The sequence below is a fragment of the Sphaerodactylus townsendi genome, linkage group LG08 (assembly GCF_021028975.2).
Source record: "Sphaerodactylus townsendi isolate TG3544 linkage group LG08, MPM_Stown_v2.3, whole genome shotgun sequence".
In the NCBI taxonomy this organism is placed as follows: Eukaryota; Metazoa; Chordata; class Lepidosauria; order Squamata; family Sphaerodactylidae; genus Sphaerodactylus; species Sphaerodactylus townsendi.
In genome coordinates, this window is record NC_059432.1 from 29,236,313 (window position 1) to 29,255,331 (window position 19,019).

General features: G+C 42.9%; 1 protein-coding gene across 4 annotated transcripts; it reads left to right on the top strand.

Moving 5' to 3' along the window:
* The first annotated feature begins 287 nt into the window (after window positions 1-287).
* Window positions 288-16,159, top strand: NUDT13 (nudix hydrolase 13). 4 transcript variants are annotated; one of them, XM_048507086.1, is made up of 9 exons: window positions 288-401; window positions 1,736-1,846; window positions 3,669-3,808; window positions 4,161-4,268; window positions 5,648-5,754; window positions 8,177-8,302; window positions 11,588-11,699; window positions 12,809-12,963; window positions 14,154-16,159. In XM_048507086.1, the coding sequence occupies exons 2-9, from the start codon at window positions 1,758-1,760 to the stop codon at window positions 14,346-14,348; spliced, it is 1,032 nt and encodes a 343-aa protein (XP_048363043.1). In that variant the 5' UTR covers window positions 288-401; window positions 1,736-1,757; the 3' UTR covers window positions 14,349-16,159. The 4 variants fall into 4 exon arrangements, with proteins under 4 accessions (XP_048363043.1, XP_048363042.1, XP_048363044.1 ...); XM_048507085.1 differs by lacking the exon at window positions 288-401 and adding an exon at window positions 411-982; XM_048507087.1 differs by lacking the exons at window positions 288-401; window positions 8,177-8,302 and adding an exon at window positions 411-982.
* The last annotated feature ends 2,860 nt before the right edge of the window (window positions 16,160-19,019 follow it).

Sequence of the window (19,019 nt, forward strand, 5' to 3'; positions counted from 1 at the left end):
GCAGGAGGAGTGACTCTTCCCATCCCACATCCTCTGTGAAGCAAAACTCATTAATTTTAATCTCTGTGATAAGGATTAAAAAATGAATAATCTTGGCAGTACACATTGGCCATGCTGTCTCCCAACTAGTCAGATGCATAGATCTCTGTTATGCTGGACTCATAGCATTGGTCTTTCACTCCTACCCTCCAAATTACTGTATAGAGACCTCCATCTTGAACATATTATCAAAACAAGTTACTTTAGTGGAACTACACTTCCCAGAGATCCACTTTGGAGCAAAAGATTCTGGGGATTGTAGTTCATGTTTAGTGAGGCTAGAAAATTCTTGCCCTTCCCTGTGGCAGATCTGTTACAGTCAACGCTTCCTGCTGACGGAAACAGCAGTCGCTTTGCAAACAGTAAGTGCCAGGCGTATATTTTTGTCTTCCCTGAGCGGGACTCAGCTGCTGCGGAAATGAAAATTAACAGGCAGGCTGTTTGGAGGACACCAGATCTGTACTTGCGCTTTCTGCGTGCAGTTCCCAAATTGCTGCTTTCTATCCAACTCACAGTACTGGGCTTCTGAGAAATTCTGCATGGTTTTCTTCAACATAAAAAAAAAAGTCAAGCGTTAAAACTTTATTTTGGAGCTCGTTCACATATCCTCCAGCAGACGGATATGAAAAGAGGGAGGAAGTTTGTGTCTGAAACACCCCTCGTCTCATAACAAAGGCTTGCTTCTCTCCCGCCCGCCCCCGAAAACTACCAGCGGAAAACTTTTCTTTCCTTGCAGTGAGAGCTTGACTTCACAGTGCTTTTGAAGCGAGTGTCTTTACCTTTTAGAAGACAAGCTTTATCTTTTAGATTGAAGTATACCTTAACGATGTGGCTTTTATGGTTTCCCCATCGTGACCGTTTAATGTCACTACCGATTGTATCTGCAAAATGCATTCAGCCGCAATTACTACAGGCGCCCGAATGAAACCAAAGGTGGTTCACCGTAAGTTGTTTTTTTTAAGGCTACCCTTCAAAAGCAAGATCGGGATATTGTAAAGGTTCTCAAACGTATAAGAGCTCAAAAGTAAATGAGAGCAGCGTATTGGACTAAAGTAGTTTTATAAGAAGGACTAAAAGTGAAAAAAATGCGCATTAACCATAAGCATGGAACTAGATTCATGTCCGGATCCATAGTGAGGTCGCTGGAAATCACCAAATATGTGTGTAGGGATGTTTGTGTGTGTCTGTTCTTTTTCTTTTATTATTATTACTGTAGGCGGGGGCGGGCAGATTTGGACATTTTCTTTTTCTGTATATGTTGTCTATGGCGGATTCCGCATGGGCCAAAAACAGCAGTGTGACAACGGTGTAAACCCTTTTACACCGTTTTAAACCATTTTACACTGTCTTTACACCGCTGTTTTTGGCCCATGTGGAATCCACCTATGTGTGTGCAAAATAAAAAAAACTTTTTTAAAAAAACCTTCAGATCTAAAAAGGATTGTAAGAGGTTCTCCAGTTATTTGAGAGCCATCTCCCATTCATGCATATCAGAGCAAAGTGCAGAACTGTTTATACTTGCACGTTGTAAATTGCATGGGTAGCGCTCTCTCTCTCTCTCTCTCTCTCTCTCTCTCTCCCTCTCCTGGATAAACTGTTTTATATAGTAATTACATTGGAAAACGTGGTCATTTACAGCCAAGCCCATTTTGTGAATACTGATAACAACACGTGTGGTCTTGTTTTTGTTTTTAAGCTGCAGCAGCCTCCACCTCAAGATGGTAATCCCTGTAGTTTTTTGTGTGGGATATAGAAAAGTTCCTTCCCTATGTTACAGGTCCTGTTCCACTTACGTCAGGAGAATGAGGTAAGTTTTGGCCCTGGATGAGGTTCTGAGCTCAACCCACTTAAATCCAGTATTGTACAGTATTTGCTTGTGTAGGATGAATCCTGTATTGTAGCATTGCTTTCTGATGCAGTGTACAACACATCTGACTGGAGATTCTTGAAAGGGTTGAGCCTTTATTAAGGTAAAGGTATTATTATTGGGAAAAGCAGAATCAGTACTAATCACAGAAAAATATTTTAGGCATTGCGCTCACGTGACAGAAGCTAATAGTGGAAACCCTTGCAACCTAGACCTATTGTGAGGCCTCTTTTTTGCTTGTGGACCATTTCGAATCACAGTGGAGCCGGATGCAACTCTTCACTATACATGGCTGCTCACCTGGATCATCATAAACCTCCAGAATGCTCAGCCTGCTGTGGACTTCTAAAGCAGAGAGGTTGTCAGACACCTGCATAATTTGTACATCTTGTAACAGTTGGTAGACTGTGTTCAGCTTGATAAGTTGTGTGTGATATAAGACCGCTTCAGGGCATGTGCACATCTGGAGCTGTTTCAGCTCATCCAAGTGTCTCTAAACCACAAGGCACTGATGGATGGAGAGTTTAGATGTCTGCATGGTCAACACAGACTTCCAGGAGTGGTTTGGGCAATGTCCTGCATTGCAAACTCACCTCCAGACTACAGAAATCAGTTTTCCTGGAGCAAACGGACATTTGGGAGGGTGAACATCTCAGAGGTCCCTGTCCTCCCCAGGCTCCATCCCCACAGGGGTTTCCCAGCCTGGGTCTGGCAGCCCTACCCCGCCCCCCTACCTCTTACCAGTGGCCAGGGGGGACCTGGCAACCCTAAGCACAAGATAGATACCTAAAGTGGGAGAAGTAGCTGTCACTAAAACAGAATGCTGAGTTTGCTGATGATCTCTGCAAAAACGTTTTGAACCATGCTTCAGCACGTTGGGATGAAGCCAATTCCTATCTTCATTGCTACGTATAGCAGAAACAATACTATACCTAGCATTACCCTCACTGCAAACTTCATCTTTGTCTTTGCTAATTTATATGGCGGCAAACAGTGTTTTCTACTTCTTCATTTTATCCCCACAAGAATCTTGTAATGCAGGTTAGGTTGGGAGAATGACTGACCCAAGGATCCCCAGCAAGTTTCATGGCAGATTCTAGTATTATCAACCCACCATGATAGTATAAGAAATTATTTTGCATCTACTCTCTCACTGCTTATTTTGCATCTACTCTCTCACTGCTTATTTTGCATCTACTCTCTCACTGCTATGTGGCCTGGATGAAAGGTTTTCTCCGATTGATGGGAATTGAATGGGAGTTGCAAATCCTTTAGTTGATTTTTTAGCATCCAGTTCTCCTCCTTTGCAAAAATAGGATTGTTGGAACATTTGCCTTTCACTCTGGCTGAATTTCTTTTTGTCCTTTTTACTTGGAAGTTATTTGGTTGTACTTTGTGGGGCTTTATTCTTGACTAAGAATGCATAGGATAATTGCCTTTATGGCCTTAATAAGTGAAAGAATAAAAAAAACCCTTTTCCTTGTGAGATCGACTTCTTTGCGCCCAGAAAGTTTAGAGAAATCCAAAATGGGAGTTTTAAAGATTCTTTAAGCTCCTTAGCAAATACTATGCGCAGTGCTTCATGTTAATTTAGAAATATTGCTGGAGACATTTTAGTACTCACTGGATCTCTATTTTGGTGTCTGCTGGATATTATTAATATGTTTCTGAGGATCTAGAAATGACAAATTCAGTATTTTCTACTATCAAATAATCTAGGCCTGGTCCTTTCATGCATTTTCTGATCCTTTTCTCACTGCAGATATTTGTCTGAGCTAAAAGAAGATGATGTTGCTTGTAGGCAAGCCTACAGCTCAGGGTCTTTCGTCCTGTTTCACAACCTCTCCCCCTTCTTGCAGCAAAAAGGAAAAATGTTCTCAGCCCTAAAGATAAATGCACCGGGTAACTAGTTTCTTTTTTACCAACTGTGCTATAATTAGCCATGGAGATTTTCATGGGAGCCATCATTTCTCTGCAAAGGGAAATGTAGCAGCTACAGCAATAACAAAAATCATTGCTTGCTTCCCGCTTAGGCAGGATGGAGGAAAAAGAGGGAAGAGATCTTTAACATTGAAATTTCTCTGTTTTCCTAAAATTACAATCTCTGTTGTTCAAAATGGCTTAGGCTTTCTGGACTTCTTCTAAGACATTGTTCCAATACTGCTGTCCAAGACTGTTGAAATGGTGAGAAAAAATTACTTCTGTTGCTGTTTCTTAATTCTTAATTTTCCTTGATTCCTCTTCTGATTTTTAGAAATGAAAAGGATACTCCAGAAATTCAGCCAGAGTGAAAGGCAGATGGAAGACTCCATGCTGGTTGGCTGTTCAGAGGAGTGTACACCATATTTTGCTTTGGACTTAGGTTAGAATTGCTGGGCTTCTGAAAATTCATGTTTACTCTTGGACCTCTTCCACACATGCAGAATAATGCACTTTCAATCCACTTTCAATGCACTTCGCAGCTGGATTTTACTGTGCGGAATAGCAAAATCCACTTGCAAACAGTTGTGAAAGTGGATTGAAAGTGCATCATTCTACATGTGTGGAAGGGGCCATAATTAAACCCCAATGAGCTAAATGAGAATTGGACTGTAGCCCTAGACTCCCTGTTGATCGTTAGAAGGCTTTGAAAGATCTCCTTTAGGAAAGGTTATGAGTCATGAGCAAAATATTATAGGTAGTCTTATTAATGTCATCCTTACATTAGAAAATCATAAAACAAGCATCCAAAGCCAAGCTACAATACATTAAGACCGTTTTGGATGTTTGTTTGATGATTTTCTGATGTAGTGATGACACTGATTTTTATGACTGCTTTATAGCTGAATCTCTCCTTGCTGTAAACTAAAAAGCACATCCTGCCTGTTCATTACCCTGTAAGAAGACATTCCTTCCTGTAGTTTGTTTTGATTGTGCTTTTCTTTACTTTTTCCAGCTCTATGCTACCTATCAGTGATGAGCCAATCAGAAACGTGTATTTTTTCTTGGACTCTAATAATTATGAGGTTGAATAAAGCAAACGAACAACTGAAAAAGTTAACAGAGCCAAATTTTCCCCCACCTTCTTCTTTGCAAGCAGCTTCAAGGTGGTTCCCAACCTGCTCTCTGGAGAGCATCGCAAGGAAAATTTGTCATAGGATAGGGTGCTACGGAGATTAGAGGGAATCTGGTACAATAACCTCCCTCTGTCTCCTCCACTGACGCAAGCCACAAATAGAAGAGGCACTTTTATCTGATTTCTCTCATTGTCTAGGGAGGGGAGGAGACATATTTGCTTGTGAGGCTGCATGTTTTGAAACTCCCGAGAACAGGCTGCTTAGGGGGGAAGCCATTTTGTTGCCAATTCCCCAAGTTTGAGGTGTTCATTTGAGGTACCCCAGAGACTACTACAGTTTTTATAATACTAGATAATTTAATATTCTTTGCAAGTTATTCTTTGCAAGTAATATTCTTTGCAAGTTGAGCCCTTCGGGGATAAGGCGGCCTATAAGTCTAATAAAATAAAAATAAAATAAAAGTTAGAATTTGAACTTCATTTTCTCCCCTCTTGTGCTTTTTATAAAGTCAGTTCCTGTGAATGTGACTTCATTTGGGGAAAACCATCTTACACTGAACATGATCCAGCTGCCCAATGTGACAACAGTCATATCAACTGCTAGACCATAATTATGTACTGTTAATTTGAAACAAAAGGGTGAGGTGGGGGTAATAATCAAAATGTCTGAATTTGTTGAATTCCAGGATCTTTGGAGAGAGCTGCCCTTGAATCAGAACTTGGTGGATCATTTGCAGATTTAAGGAAAGCATTTGTCCGGTTAGAGGAGGAAGATACAACACTGATTTTCTTGGTATTTTTTTATTCCATTTATTTATGTTACTTACAATCTGCCTTTCTCACTGAGACTCAAGGGAGCACACACAGCACAAGATAATACAGTCAAGCGGACGGGTCAGTCAATAAGCAATGTAATAGAATTAGGATTTCAGAAATCTGAAACTAAGCATAAGTGTTAACATGACATGTCAAACAAAGTGGAAATTACCTAGCGGAACAACACATACAGCAATATATAGTACGTGCTGTACACAACATTACAATATATAGTACGTGCTGTACACAACACAATCCCTTTCCCTTTATTAAAGTATCTTTCTGAACCATTCTGTTATAATATAGTCCTATTACCTGTGTAAAAATGTCCTTCTGAATAATTCAGTTTAGCAGAGATTGTGGAAAGTGAAGGGGGTGGGAGCAGATATGATAATCCTAGGCCAGGAAGGGTGTTGTGTGTGATATTCATTGTGCCTTATGTATGTCAACTTTCACATCAATGCTGCCACCCTGCAAAGATTTAGTTGCTGTTTCAGATCAAAAAGGGAATTCCAGGCTTCCTTGCTTTTGCCGTTTCCTAGCCTCTGCTCACTGTTTCTCCCACTTTTTCTTGTTTTGTCCTCTTCTCTGTGAAATTCTCCCCCTGCCGACATTCCCTGACTCTCCTTGCGTAGATCTTCCATCTGCTTTGCCCTTTTCTAGTATCAGAGCAGCTGGCCAAAGCCACTTAGAAACTCTTACAGCCCAATCCAGACAACGAGGCAGCCAGGAAAGGTGCCACCACTGCACCAACTCTAGAGAGGCAGTGCATGGAGAGAAGGAAAACTAAAAATCACATGGCTGCCTGAAAACCCTCCATAGGGCCAGTGGTTTGACACCCCAGGCACGCTGCGGTGCGGGGGTGTGGCGGGGGCAGGTGGTGCTGTGGCAGGGGTGCAGGGCGTGTGCATGCCCTGGGCGCAGTTCCCCCTCGCTCCGCCCCTGCATAGGGCCAATGGACTTAACTACCCAATTCCCGCTGCTGGCATTCCTGGGGCCAAAGCCCAGTGACAGCTAACTAATATCAGCTCCACCTCTGGGAACTCCCCCCAAATGCCCCCAGCTGCATCGGCCTCCACTTAGGCCAGTGCAACTCCAGAATCAGTGTGAATCAGAAGATAGATGGGCACCCTGGTGCTCTGCGGCAACCCCCCCCCCCCTTCCTGCTTGCCCTTCTAGCTGCATAAGTGCCACTTACACTGACTGGGAGGCAAGTGTGTTGGTGTGAGCACACGCTGACTCCAGTGTTCATTCCTCCACTCATAACCTGGATTGGGCTGGCCGGATCAAGAAGCTCATCATCCGAGAACTGTTGTCAGTTCTACCAGAAGCAGCTGCTTCGTGTCCATTTTCTTCATAGAATTGTTTAAGGCATTATATACAATTCATATCATTAGACCAATTCCGTGAACAATCAGAAGTGTTTCTTATGTCCCAGGCTATCCTTTTATGGTAAAATCAGTAAACAATAACTTTTTGCCTCTTTAGTGTAACTTGGGAAGCAATTATTTTGAAAGAGCCCCAAAAGAAAAACAACTGATGTTTACCACTTTATGAGATAGCAAGGGGGTGTAAGCCAGATTGGAGTTAACCATCAGGTTGTCAGAACCAAGCGTGCATATGCCCCACAGCTGTGAAAATTCCATGAGGAACATGAGGAATCCAGCTTGAGAAATATCACATTGCTTCCTAGATCCCAGAAGCCACCTGAAAAGGGATTGCCAGTGATTGAAAAAATGCTGGAGAAATGATTAAGTGAAGTGATCATTTGGGAAGCAAATCCAAATTTATACACTCACACAAAATCCCGAGAGGCTAGGCCTTGAAAGTGAATGTGCATGAAGGTAAAATAATGATGGAACCTCTGAGACTGTTGGGTTTGGATGAGAGGATCTAGGTTTAAATCAGTGCTTGGTTTTGAGCAGATGCCTCTTTCTTTGCTGACCTCCCTGATCCAAGCATTGTTAAGATAGATAGCATTCTGTCCTGACCTTCTTGGAAGAAAGATGTCCTAAATCAATTAAAAATGCATTCCAGGAGCAATTCACTCTGGGCTTACCAGCAGAGCTCTGACTTTTTTTTTTCATGGAGTGTGCACGGGGTACGGATGGTGATTTCATCAGGAATGCGGCCAAGCTTTTCAAAATATTCCAGGGACTTCTTCATCACCTTGTCTTGGGAGGGGTTGTGGAGCACTTCCTTTGCCTGCAGAAAGTCAGGAGTTCAATCCCCAGCCTCTCTACTTAAAGGATCTAGTATTGGGTGATGTGGAAAGACCTCCACCCGAGTCTCTGGAAAACTGCTGCCGGTCTGAGTAGGCAATACTGACCTTGAAAGACCGATGGGCTGATTCAGGACAAGGCAGCTTCATGTGTTTGTGTGACTGTTGGTGTTTGTAGGCTCAGGCTCTCCTCCGCTGGCATAACAACCATCAGTACTGTGGAAAAACCGGGCAGCCTACTGAGAAGAACCTGGCTGGGAGCAAACGGGTGTGTCACGGCAGTGAAACAATCTATTACCCGCAGGTAAACATCGGAGCGGTTCTGGCAGCGTTATATGCCGCTATCCAGAAGTTCTTCACCTAAATGTGCTTCCGTAAATGCACTTTGAGGTTGTGTTGTTTGTGAGCTGACCTTGGGACCCGTTTAGCAGAGCAGTTGCTGAAGGGAGGAAATGGTTTACTCCCGTGGTGGCGAACCTTTGGCACTCCAGATGTTATGGACTGCAATTCCCATCAACCCTTGCCAGCATGGTCAATTGGCCATGCTGGCAGGGGCTGATGGGAATTGTAGTCCATAATATCTGGAGTGCCAAAGGTTCGCCACCACTGGTTTACTCTTTAGAAATATTCTCAGCTCAGCCTTTCTCTCTCACCTTTGTTCCTATTTCAACCTCAAAGGCAAAACAAGGAAGGCCAGCCTGAGTGTCTCAGCAGCAGCAGCAAAGGGATTTGGTGGGATCTCTCAAACTGACTAACCTCATCAGCTCAATCCTCCTTGGACTTGGAGCAGTGGTGGGATCCAAAAATTTTAGTAACAGGCTCCCATGGGGGTGGGATTCAAACAGTGGGGTAGCGCCAATGGGGCTGGGCGGGGCACGACGGGGGCGTGGACGGGCATTCCGGGGGCGGGGCATTAATAATTTCTCTGTTACTGTAAAAAACTCTTACTGTAAAAAAAAGTTCCTCATTTCCAGCTGGTATCTTTCTGTCCATAATTTAAACTCATTATAGCAAGGCCTATCGTCTACTGCCAACAGAAACAACTACTTCTCCTCTAATTGACTGCCTGTCAAATACTTAATACTTTCAAATACTTAATTTTGTTTCTAGAAATCAAAAGAAGGATACTTTCCTTAAACAAGGAACTTTACCATATTTCTAAAACATGTTTTTAAAACAGCCCAACAGGGAGAATGATCCCGTTTTCTACCTTCGCTAACCAGCCACACAGGAAACAACAGGACTTTATGATTTTTGGACCTAATGGAATTTCTAACGGAAAAGCAGACCCAATTAGTAACCCCCTCTCAGCACACACAAATAATTAGTAACCCACTCTCGGGAACTGGTGAGAACCTGCTGGGTCCCACCTCTGACTTGGAGGCCGCAGGAAGAATGTCAGTTTCTGGAGGGTTGCCTTCAGCAGGCCTGCACAAAATGGATGTGTCTGGCACTGTTCTTTGAGGCCCATGGAGCTGTAAGAGGAGGATCATCAGGTGTGTGGAGGAGGAGAAGGAGGCTGATCCAGTGTAGGGAATTTAGGGTTTTACCATCATGGATGTAAACTACGAGGGGTGGGGGTGGCGGTGTAGGGCTCAAGTCTCTCTGGATTGTCAGGCCCTCTGGGATTTCCTCTCAGGTAGCATCATGAAGCTGCTCAGACTGTTCGGGTCTTACGTTTGTGGATTGCTGAAACAGTCAGCATGCTGGAAGTTAAGGTGATTTCGGTATCCCAGGATTTGGAGCGTTAGAAAAAAAGAAGTGGAAGAGATGGGAATAATTCTGCCTTTAGCCATATATGTTTGGGGTGCTGGTGGCAGAGACCTGTGAGTCAAATACTGGACGTTAAGGAGATATCCTGGAACTTACAGCATCAGAGAAAAAGAAATAGAAGAGACAGGAACGTTTCTTTAGCTGATTCTCCAAATATGCAAAGTGAGTTGGTTCTGCTGTCCTGGACCCTATTTTAACCTTTTTTTTTCCCCCAAAAAACCTTTATTAGGCATAAAACCAGTGCCAAGAATTTCAAATACAATAAAAAGATCATTATTGCTCAACTTGCAGTACACCGAGCAAAAACATAGCAACAGCTTCAGATATTTCCACACTAGAGCTATTTAGAAGCTTAGCCATTTTTGTTTTATCAGAGAGGAGCATAAATCCTGTTGGTAACACAGTTCTCAAATTGGTTCTGATGTTGTTGTACTTTGAACAATGGAGCAAAATATGAGAAAGTGTTACAGTTGTATCAGGACAGAATTGACAGCGACGCTCATCTTGTGGAATACCAGAGAATCGACCTTGAAGATGTGCTGACGGAAAAGAGTTACACCTTGCTCTGGTCATGACCCATCTGCTATTGTAATTAATAAGTTGTTGCAGATATATAGCAGGGCTAGTTTTCTGAGGGATAATCCCAAAGACTATTGGAGAGCAAGAGCTTTGTGCTTTGCTCAGGAGAAATTGGTACTCTTGATCAAATAATCTAGACTTTAAGTGATGGTAAATCTCCGGAGCGGTGCCTATTTTAACCTAACAAATCCTCCCATATTTTCAGCTCAGGGTATTCAAGAAACCAGAGTTTCATGTAGGTTCTGGGATGCATTTGGAGATTTGTATTGAGCATTCAGCATGTGAATGGTGTAGTTGTTAGAACACTGGTCTAAGATCAGGGAGGCCAGATTGCAAATCCCCATTTAGCCACAAATCACACTACGTAACCTTGGACCAGTCACGCACTCAACGTCAGTTGTGAGGAACAGAGAGAGGGAGAGGAAATATTTTGTCTCCTACGCAAATGAAATGCTGACTCAAATTGTCTCCGTGAAGGAGTTCGTGACATCTTTCCTCTCTAGTAACAGAGTCCTCTTTTTTAAACTGAGATTCAGCTTATGATGAGTGAAAAAAATTATATTTTTAAGACCAGTAATTAGCAGTTGATGACACATGGTTTTTGGAAAAAGAAATAATTTAACATAGATTGCTAAATATGGGCTTGGACCAGGCTCATTCACTTGCCCTTCGCCCCCACCCCAGGCAAAAATTGAGAATATCTGTGCTCTTGCTTACCAGAGTGTTTGGAGTTCTCTGCAATTTTTATTTGCAGTGGCTCAGTTTGGATCAGGACTGCGGCAGTTTATTCCAGTGGGGCCAAAGGGCCAAGGGCCATCTCAGGCTGGGGAAATGGCATAGGAGGAGTCTTAAAACCTCCTCTCCACATGGTGTGGTTTTAATCTGAATCAGGGGGCACATTAAGTCTTTAAAAGTCACTGGGAACAGCAGGCTTTGAACTCCAGTCACACATCTGGTAAGGCCTTGAGTCTTTGGTTTGGCTGGCAGAAGCATACAATGGCAGGACAGCAGTGAAATCTTCAGCAGAATTTTGGCTCTCGTTATTTTATTTCAACCTCTGCCTGTAAAAGCCAGAAAATGCTAAGTGGGTGCCATATTGCAGGTCAGTTACACTTCTTTCACATCCCACAGAGATTCTTGTGGGATTTTGTTTTGAATTGCCGTTTTGAATTCTGCACAGTGGTCAGCTGGTCTTCAGACTGCCTTCTGACTTGCTGTGCTTTGGGGCAATTTTTAGATGTCTCCAGTGGTTATTACTTTGGTGTCTGATGGGAGTCGGTGCCTTCTTGTACGGCAAGCATCGTTTCCTAGAGGGATGTACAGTGCTCTGTCTGGCTTCTGTGATGTGGGTAAGAAAGCATGTGATTCCATTTGGTATAAATGTGGATGCATGGGATTTAATTATAGCCGCCAGCATAGTGTGTGGTGCTCACTCAGCACAGAGGCCAAACTGGGAATATACCATGAGTTTTGGGAGTCAGAACTGGCTTGCTTATGGCATTGCATGTCATTGTCAAAACTTATGAACACTGCAGGTGTCAAAAGAACTGTTTGTGGATGTACTGCACTTATTTTCAAAGTTGCCTCAGATTTGGATAAAATGGAGTCAATTCTTAAAATGCCTTGATAAACTTTAACATTGGGTATGGGGGAGGACAAGATATGAGTCAGGGATTCTATACAAGTTAAAAATAGTGATTTATTATTATTTAGGTATTTATTTAAAATAGTGAAGGGACATCATGTTCCTGCATATGGAAGAACGGTGTTGGGGCATCCATATATAGAGCTGTAATTCACCTGAGGCAGTGCTCTCAGAAATGCAGTTCTGTTCCACAAGGGTGAATTGGATTTCCAGGGGAAGCTTAAATTCTTTCCTTATTTATATGGAGGAGAGCATCTTTTCACAGAGGTGAAACAATGAAGACGATCAGCCATCTTTGCATTTGGATCCCATATATCAGCATATGTTTGTCTTTTGGTGTTTCTGTGCTGCTATTGGTATGCATTTACATCACTTGTAGCCTGTTTTCCCCGCCAATGGGGACCCAAAGCAGTTTACATAATTCTTCTGGTAGTAGCTGGGAGTGTGTGACTGGCCCAAGGTCATCTGGCAGTATTCCATGGCAGAGGGGATATTTGAACCTGGGTCTAGTCTTGACCCTCTTAACCACGACACCACGCTGGCTCTCAGGTCAGTTAATCCCAATTTTCAGTTAACCCTTACATTGAAAACATCTGATGGAGAGCAATTGTGAACTTCAAATGAATTGTGGGGGACCAGCCTCAGAAAGAAAAATATGCTTGTCCATATGCTTCACATCATGGGAATGGTTTTCTATGGTAATGCTTCAGTAAATCACCTGTCAAGGATCTTACTACCTTTCTGCAGTTCTAGTCATTAGCACTTGAAAAGGGTATTTCTCATAAGATGTGAAGCCCAGTTTTTTGTTCCTAGGCGAGACACTGGAAGAGACGGTCAGACGGGAAGTAGCTGAAGAGGTGGGATTAGAAGTGGAGTCTCTCTGGTACTCTGCTTCTCAGCACTGGCCATTCCCAAACAGCACATTAATGATAGGTTGCCATGCCATGGTGTGCTCACAACAGAGCCAGGTAAGAAATGGGGCCACGGTGACTCCTTGCTTGGTAATTTTATCTCATTTCAGAGACTACTAAACTCCCATTTATTTGGTTTATCTAAAGCACAGGTGTCAAACTCGCAGCCCTCCAGACGTTATAGACTACAGTTCCCATCATCTCCTGCCAGCATAATGCTGGCAGGGGATGATGGGAACTGTAGTCCATAACATCTGGAGGGCCGCAAGTTTGACACCTATGATCTAAAGCAATCGTCTTTCACAAAATAAGCCTAATTCATCTACTTGTATGCAAGACTGGAAAGTGTATTGTATTCTGTATAGGTGGAGCTCCATCTCATAACCTCCCATGCTGTCCACCCAGCTATTTTAGATTCCTCTTGGTAAAGAGCCTGGGGAGTGCCTTTTCTTGTTTATGTACTCACCACAGTTGATGCTTGTGCAATGCCTCTTTCTAGGCTTTTCATATAGTCCACCAATATTTTATTGATGTGTGTAGTCCCAAAGCAGTTTACAACATTGTTCTCCCCTCTTGCAATTTTACCCTCACAGTAGCATCCCTGTGAGGAAGGTTAGGCTGAGAAAGAGCAGCTGGCCCAAGATACAAACAACAGGGAAAGCCATTAATGGTCCACAGCTTGCTGGTCTTGATCTAAAAACATATCAGGAGTCACGGAAGGAGTGTTAGTTTTTGGAGCTGGGTAGTAAAAATATTTTTGGGAGGTTGCGGAGGGTGCTGGTTTGACCTGAACGACTGATATTACTTTTGGACTTTACCATCTTTTCTCATCTTTGTTTATTTGCTTGACTGTTATTGCTGTATGATGCAGGAATTCAAATAAAAATGATTTTAAAAGAAAAAAAATCCATCCGTTCTAAAGCAGCTAGTTGGTTCCTGTCTGGAAATTAAATGAAATCATTAACATCCGGTATTTAAAAAGTACAAGGGCTTCCACAGCATAATGAAACAATGACTCTGCAATGTCTCCAATGTACAGCAGTAAGGATAAGAATGTTCATTTACTTATACTGATACTTCATATTGCAAGACGAATCTGTTGTGAGCCTCTGTGTTGAGGACAGTGAGAAGCTACACTATTTTCCTGCCTAACTCTTTGATAAGTCTTAACCAAAGTTCTATGGTAATGTTCATTATGACACTCCTTTGTTGTTGTGGGGGCTAGTTTTACCACTTTTCTCTTCCAGATCAGTATCAACCAACAGGAACTAGAAGCTGCCAAATGGTTCAGCCTTGAGGAGGTAGAGCAAGCGCTTGGAAGGGGACCAATACCTTCCCAAGATAAGGATGATGGCCTCTCCTTTTGGGTGCCGCCTAAGCAAGCCATCGCCCACAAGTTGCTTCAGGAGTGGGTTAAGAAGCAGTCCATCAGAGCTGCTTAGAGGTGACGAGGCAGCCTTTGTTTCCAGTAAGCTGCCTGATGCCAGTAGTTATTTTAAAATTGGCATCCAAGTTTACATAGCACTCAAAGTATGTATTTTTCCCCTAGGGTCACTGCAAGAAGAGTTCTAGAACACATGAGTTCTAGAACAGTGGTTCCCAACCAGTGGGCTGTGGGGCTGTGGAGTTATTGCAGAGTCCAAAAATCCATGCAACTTGGGCATGTTTCTGCCTTCCCCCACCTGTGCTTCCCCAATGCCTGGGCTCACCTCCAGGGCAGCCATGCCTGATCCAATCCTGTGTAGGGCCAACTGCTGACTGGGCTTCATCCTCCAACCAGCTTGCTGCAGTTGACCACACCTGCCCCACCTGGATCTGCTTGCTCCCAACCTCCATGCAGGCAGGTGGCACCAGGCTAACCTCAGCCAAAGGCCCCCCTTACGTTTTCTAGCCCAGGAAGATTGTTTGCTTACTTACAAGGAGAACCACTCCTTGAGAGGCTTAGTCCCACATCTCCAGTGATACTTGTAATGCCTTTGCCTCGAACAGAGGTGTGGACTGTGCCTCTTTAGCTGGTAGCTTCCTTATGGGTCTGGCTTCCCTGTCCCCTATCATATCTCTGCCAAGAGGGTCCAGAGCTTCATAGGAAGCCATTTGGTCCAGGAGTTTCATCAGGATGCAGCATCTCCCTCTTAACAATCCCAAATCGCCATGATAAGTGGCGGGGGATGGGGAGGAAGGATCATCCCTGGACAGGGAGTGTCATCCCATCTTTAAAAAGAACAGCCTCTCTTCCCACCCCCCCACACACCTTTTTTCTCAAGCGCCAGTAAGATGAAGTCTAACATCATGATGTGATTTTATGACATTATAATGTTGATGCTTCTCATAACATCACATCATTTCATAAGCAACAATAATAATTTCATAAGCAACAATAATCATAACACATCATGATGTTATACAGTCCAGATGTTATACCGTTGTTTTAGCGCGGTTATAGCGTCACGGTATAACGTTGTTATAGCGTTACTATAATGCTGTTATAACACCGTTATAGCACCATTATAGCGCTGTTATAACGCCGTGATAACATCGTTATAGCGTTGTTATAATGTCATGATGTTATAGCGTCATGATATCATATTATAGCATTATAACATAACATCATGATGTGATTTTATGACATTATAATGTTGATGCTTCTCTTATAAAGTCATAACATCACATCATTTCATAACATCATATACCGCAAGCAACAATAATCGTAATGTAACATCATGATGTTATAATGTCATGATGTTATAGCGTTGTTATAACACTGTTATAGCGTTACTATAACGCTGTTATAACGCTATTATAATGCCATTATAAAGCCGCTATTGCGTTGTTATAACGTCATGATGTTAAAGATCTGTTAGAAGAAAGATCTGCAGCTCAACACAGGTGCCCAGAGATCGGACAGCATGTTGTGCAGATGAAGTCCCCCTTCCTCCAACCCAAGTGCTATTGTGAAGGCCACATATCAGTGGCAGGGATTAGCCAAGCATGCTATCATCACACCTGGACCAAAACAATTGAGACTTCCCTCCACATGGATCATTTTGTATTGCAATTTAATCATTATTTGTATTAAATTCTGTGAGCTCTTTTGGGAGTCAAATGACCACTTCAACACAGGGAGGGTTAAAGTCAAAATAAATAAGCATCCACCAGTTGTTCTATCAAAGACAGAAGTCATGTGTAAAAATGGATTTGACGCATTCAGTTCATTGAAATTGAAATAATAAAACAAGTTGGATATAGAAACAGATGTAAGCTTGAAACTTTCATTGCTCAAGCAGACTTTCAGCCATGTCATTAAATGACTTGATATAGAAAAATAAGCAAACATACCTTCTATGGACTGAACAAATGATGTTTCACACAAAATATGTATTACTGTTTTTCAAATGTATTGTGATGAATATAACATTTAAAAGGGTTACTGAATCCATGGGAGCTTTATGAATTCATAGTAGATTTTGGTCATTGACCTTTCCCCCAGAAGCCATCTAGAACATTCCAAGAATATTTTCAAAAAAAGCCTTTACCATTAAGAACATAAGAACATAAGAACAAGCCAGCTGGATCAGACCAGAGTCCATCTAGTCCAGCTCTCTGCTACTCGCAGTGGCCCACCAGGTGCCTTTGGGAGCTCACATGCAGGATGTGAAAGCAATGGCCTTCTGCGGCTGTTGCTCCCGAGCACCTGGACTGTTAAGGCATTTGCAATCTCAGATCAAAGAGGATCAAGATTGGTAGCCATAAATCGACTTCTCCTCCATAAATCTGTCCAAAGCCCCTTTTAAAGCTATCCAGGTTAGTGGCCATCACCACCTCCTGTGGCAGCATATTCCAAACACCTCCTGTGGCAGCATATTCCAAAAATTAAGTTTGTCTGCAGTCATCTTCTTCAAAGCATTTCATGGCTGCCGTGAGGAGGGGGTTTTTTTTGGGGGGGGGGGTGTTATTCATTGAAATGAGTCTTTGTGGATTCTTTGCTTTGATTCTCTTTAGATCCATTTAATCAATGGTTCAACCAAATAAAACCCCACAGAAATGATGGAAATAAAGGTGAGGGGGAAATGAATGAAGTCAGGGTCTAAAAAAAATGGTGCCGAGGTTGGGCAACGGCACAGAGGTGTAGAAAATGGCAGTGGGAAAGCTAAAACATTGCAAATATGACCACACAGTGAGGGAAGACAGCTTGGAAATGTTTCACTCTAAAGAATCATTTTAGAAGGGTTTTCAAATAAAATGGAGAAAAAGCTGCTTGGAAAATTCTCGGAACAAAAGGGAGACAAAGCTGGGCAGAACTCCTTAGAGCAGTGATGGCGAACCTATGGCACGGGTGCCAGAGGTGGCACTCAGAGCCCTCTCTGTGGGCACGCACAGAGTTTATCATGTGGGGGGTGGAAAATCACTCCCCCCCCACACACACACATACATCTAGGCTGGCCTGGGCTGCTGGGCTCGATTATTAGCATTAAAGCTAAGACCTAGTTTTGGGGAAGCAGTGTAGGTAACCCTGTTAAGCGCTGTTAAACCCCACTGACTTTCATGCAAAGAACTATAGCCCGATCCTTTACCTGGGAGTAAGCTCGGTTGCTGGCAATGGGGCTTGCTTCTGAGTAAACCTTCCTAGGGTCGTGATTCACACGTTTGAAGAGTTGCATGGTTGCTTCAAAGCAAAGCCAACAACTACCACCAAGCTTACTCCCAAGTAACGCACGCCTCAGAGCCAACCATTTTTTCTTAACTAGAGCCTCAGTATTCAGGTTAAATTGCCGTGTTGGCACTTTGCAATAAATAAGTGGGTTTTGGGTTGCAGTTTGGGCACTCGGTCTCAAAAAGGTTCGCCATCACTGCCTTAGAGGAAATGTTTCATTTCCTGCCTGAAAATGCTTTAAATGGTGTGTCTGGAGAGAGCCATTATGTATTTTCTCAGCCAACAGATTCCAGTAGTGAGTTTTTTGATGTTTAAAATGGGACCTCATACTCAAATAGTATGGGAATCACACTGCTCTAGAATTCTCTAGCAGGATAGATCCTGGAACCAGGATCACCTGGGCTGGAGCCAGGAAGCATGCTGTTGACTGAGGAATGGTCTGATAGCTAGGGTAATGAGGAATTTGATACAACCAAAGACCACTAGTTTTGTCCCAGCACAATGTGAGTGCGTCTGGAAACAAATTCCCTGCTGCTTCAATGCATTCTGTTAGCTGCCAGCATGAAAAAGCTTCTGCCAGTTCTGAGCCCTGTTGTAGCATTTGCGCTAGTCAGGATTTGGGTTGCTGTGAATGTGGGTCTATCTGCAGCATATCTTGCACTATAGTCTGCTGTAAACATTTCACAATGTTCCTGGTTGTTTCATTTACCCAATAGTCTTGGTTGACATCCCAAAAGGACAGCCATGTTAATATGCAGTTTTGTGGCTAACACATTAAAGAGTAACATGAAAAACTGACTGTGAAAATAATGGAAGATTTATATGGGTGGGTTTTGAGTGTTTTTTTTAATCGCACCCCCCTTTTCTCCCCTGTGGGGACCCACAACAATTTATCTGATTAAACTGTCTTCCACTATCCAGTTAACCAATGAACTATCCATCTATCCAAGTAACACTACAACCCTGTAAGGGAAGCCTAGGCTCAGAGATGGTGACTAGCCCACCCCACAAGCTTTCATGGCAGAGCAGAAATTGGCACCTGGGTCTCCCAAATCCTCATCAGGCACTCATTTATTTGTTTGTTTGTTTGTTTATTGAACTTATAGGCCGCCTCATCCCCCGAAGGGCTCGAGGCAGCTCACAATACGGCTGTTCTACCGAACAGCAAATCAACAGCATAAAAACACTAAAGCCGTTAAAACTTATGCAGCAATTACAAGGAACTATAAATTAAAACAACCAAAGTTTTTATAAAACAGAAGTTGTTTAAAAACAGGCGCCCGATCTAAGGCCAAAAGAAAGGGAGGAAGTAGGCAGGGCCCCTCGACCAAGCATATCTTAGATATAATAATAGAAACCATATAAACTCAGTTGCTTAACTACCAGCACTCCTGCTCTGATGCTCTAGCCACCATTCATGTAACATTTGGAGCATTCTCAAAAAAGGAACATCTGAACACTG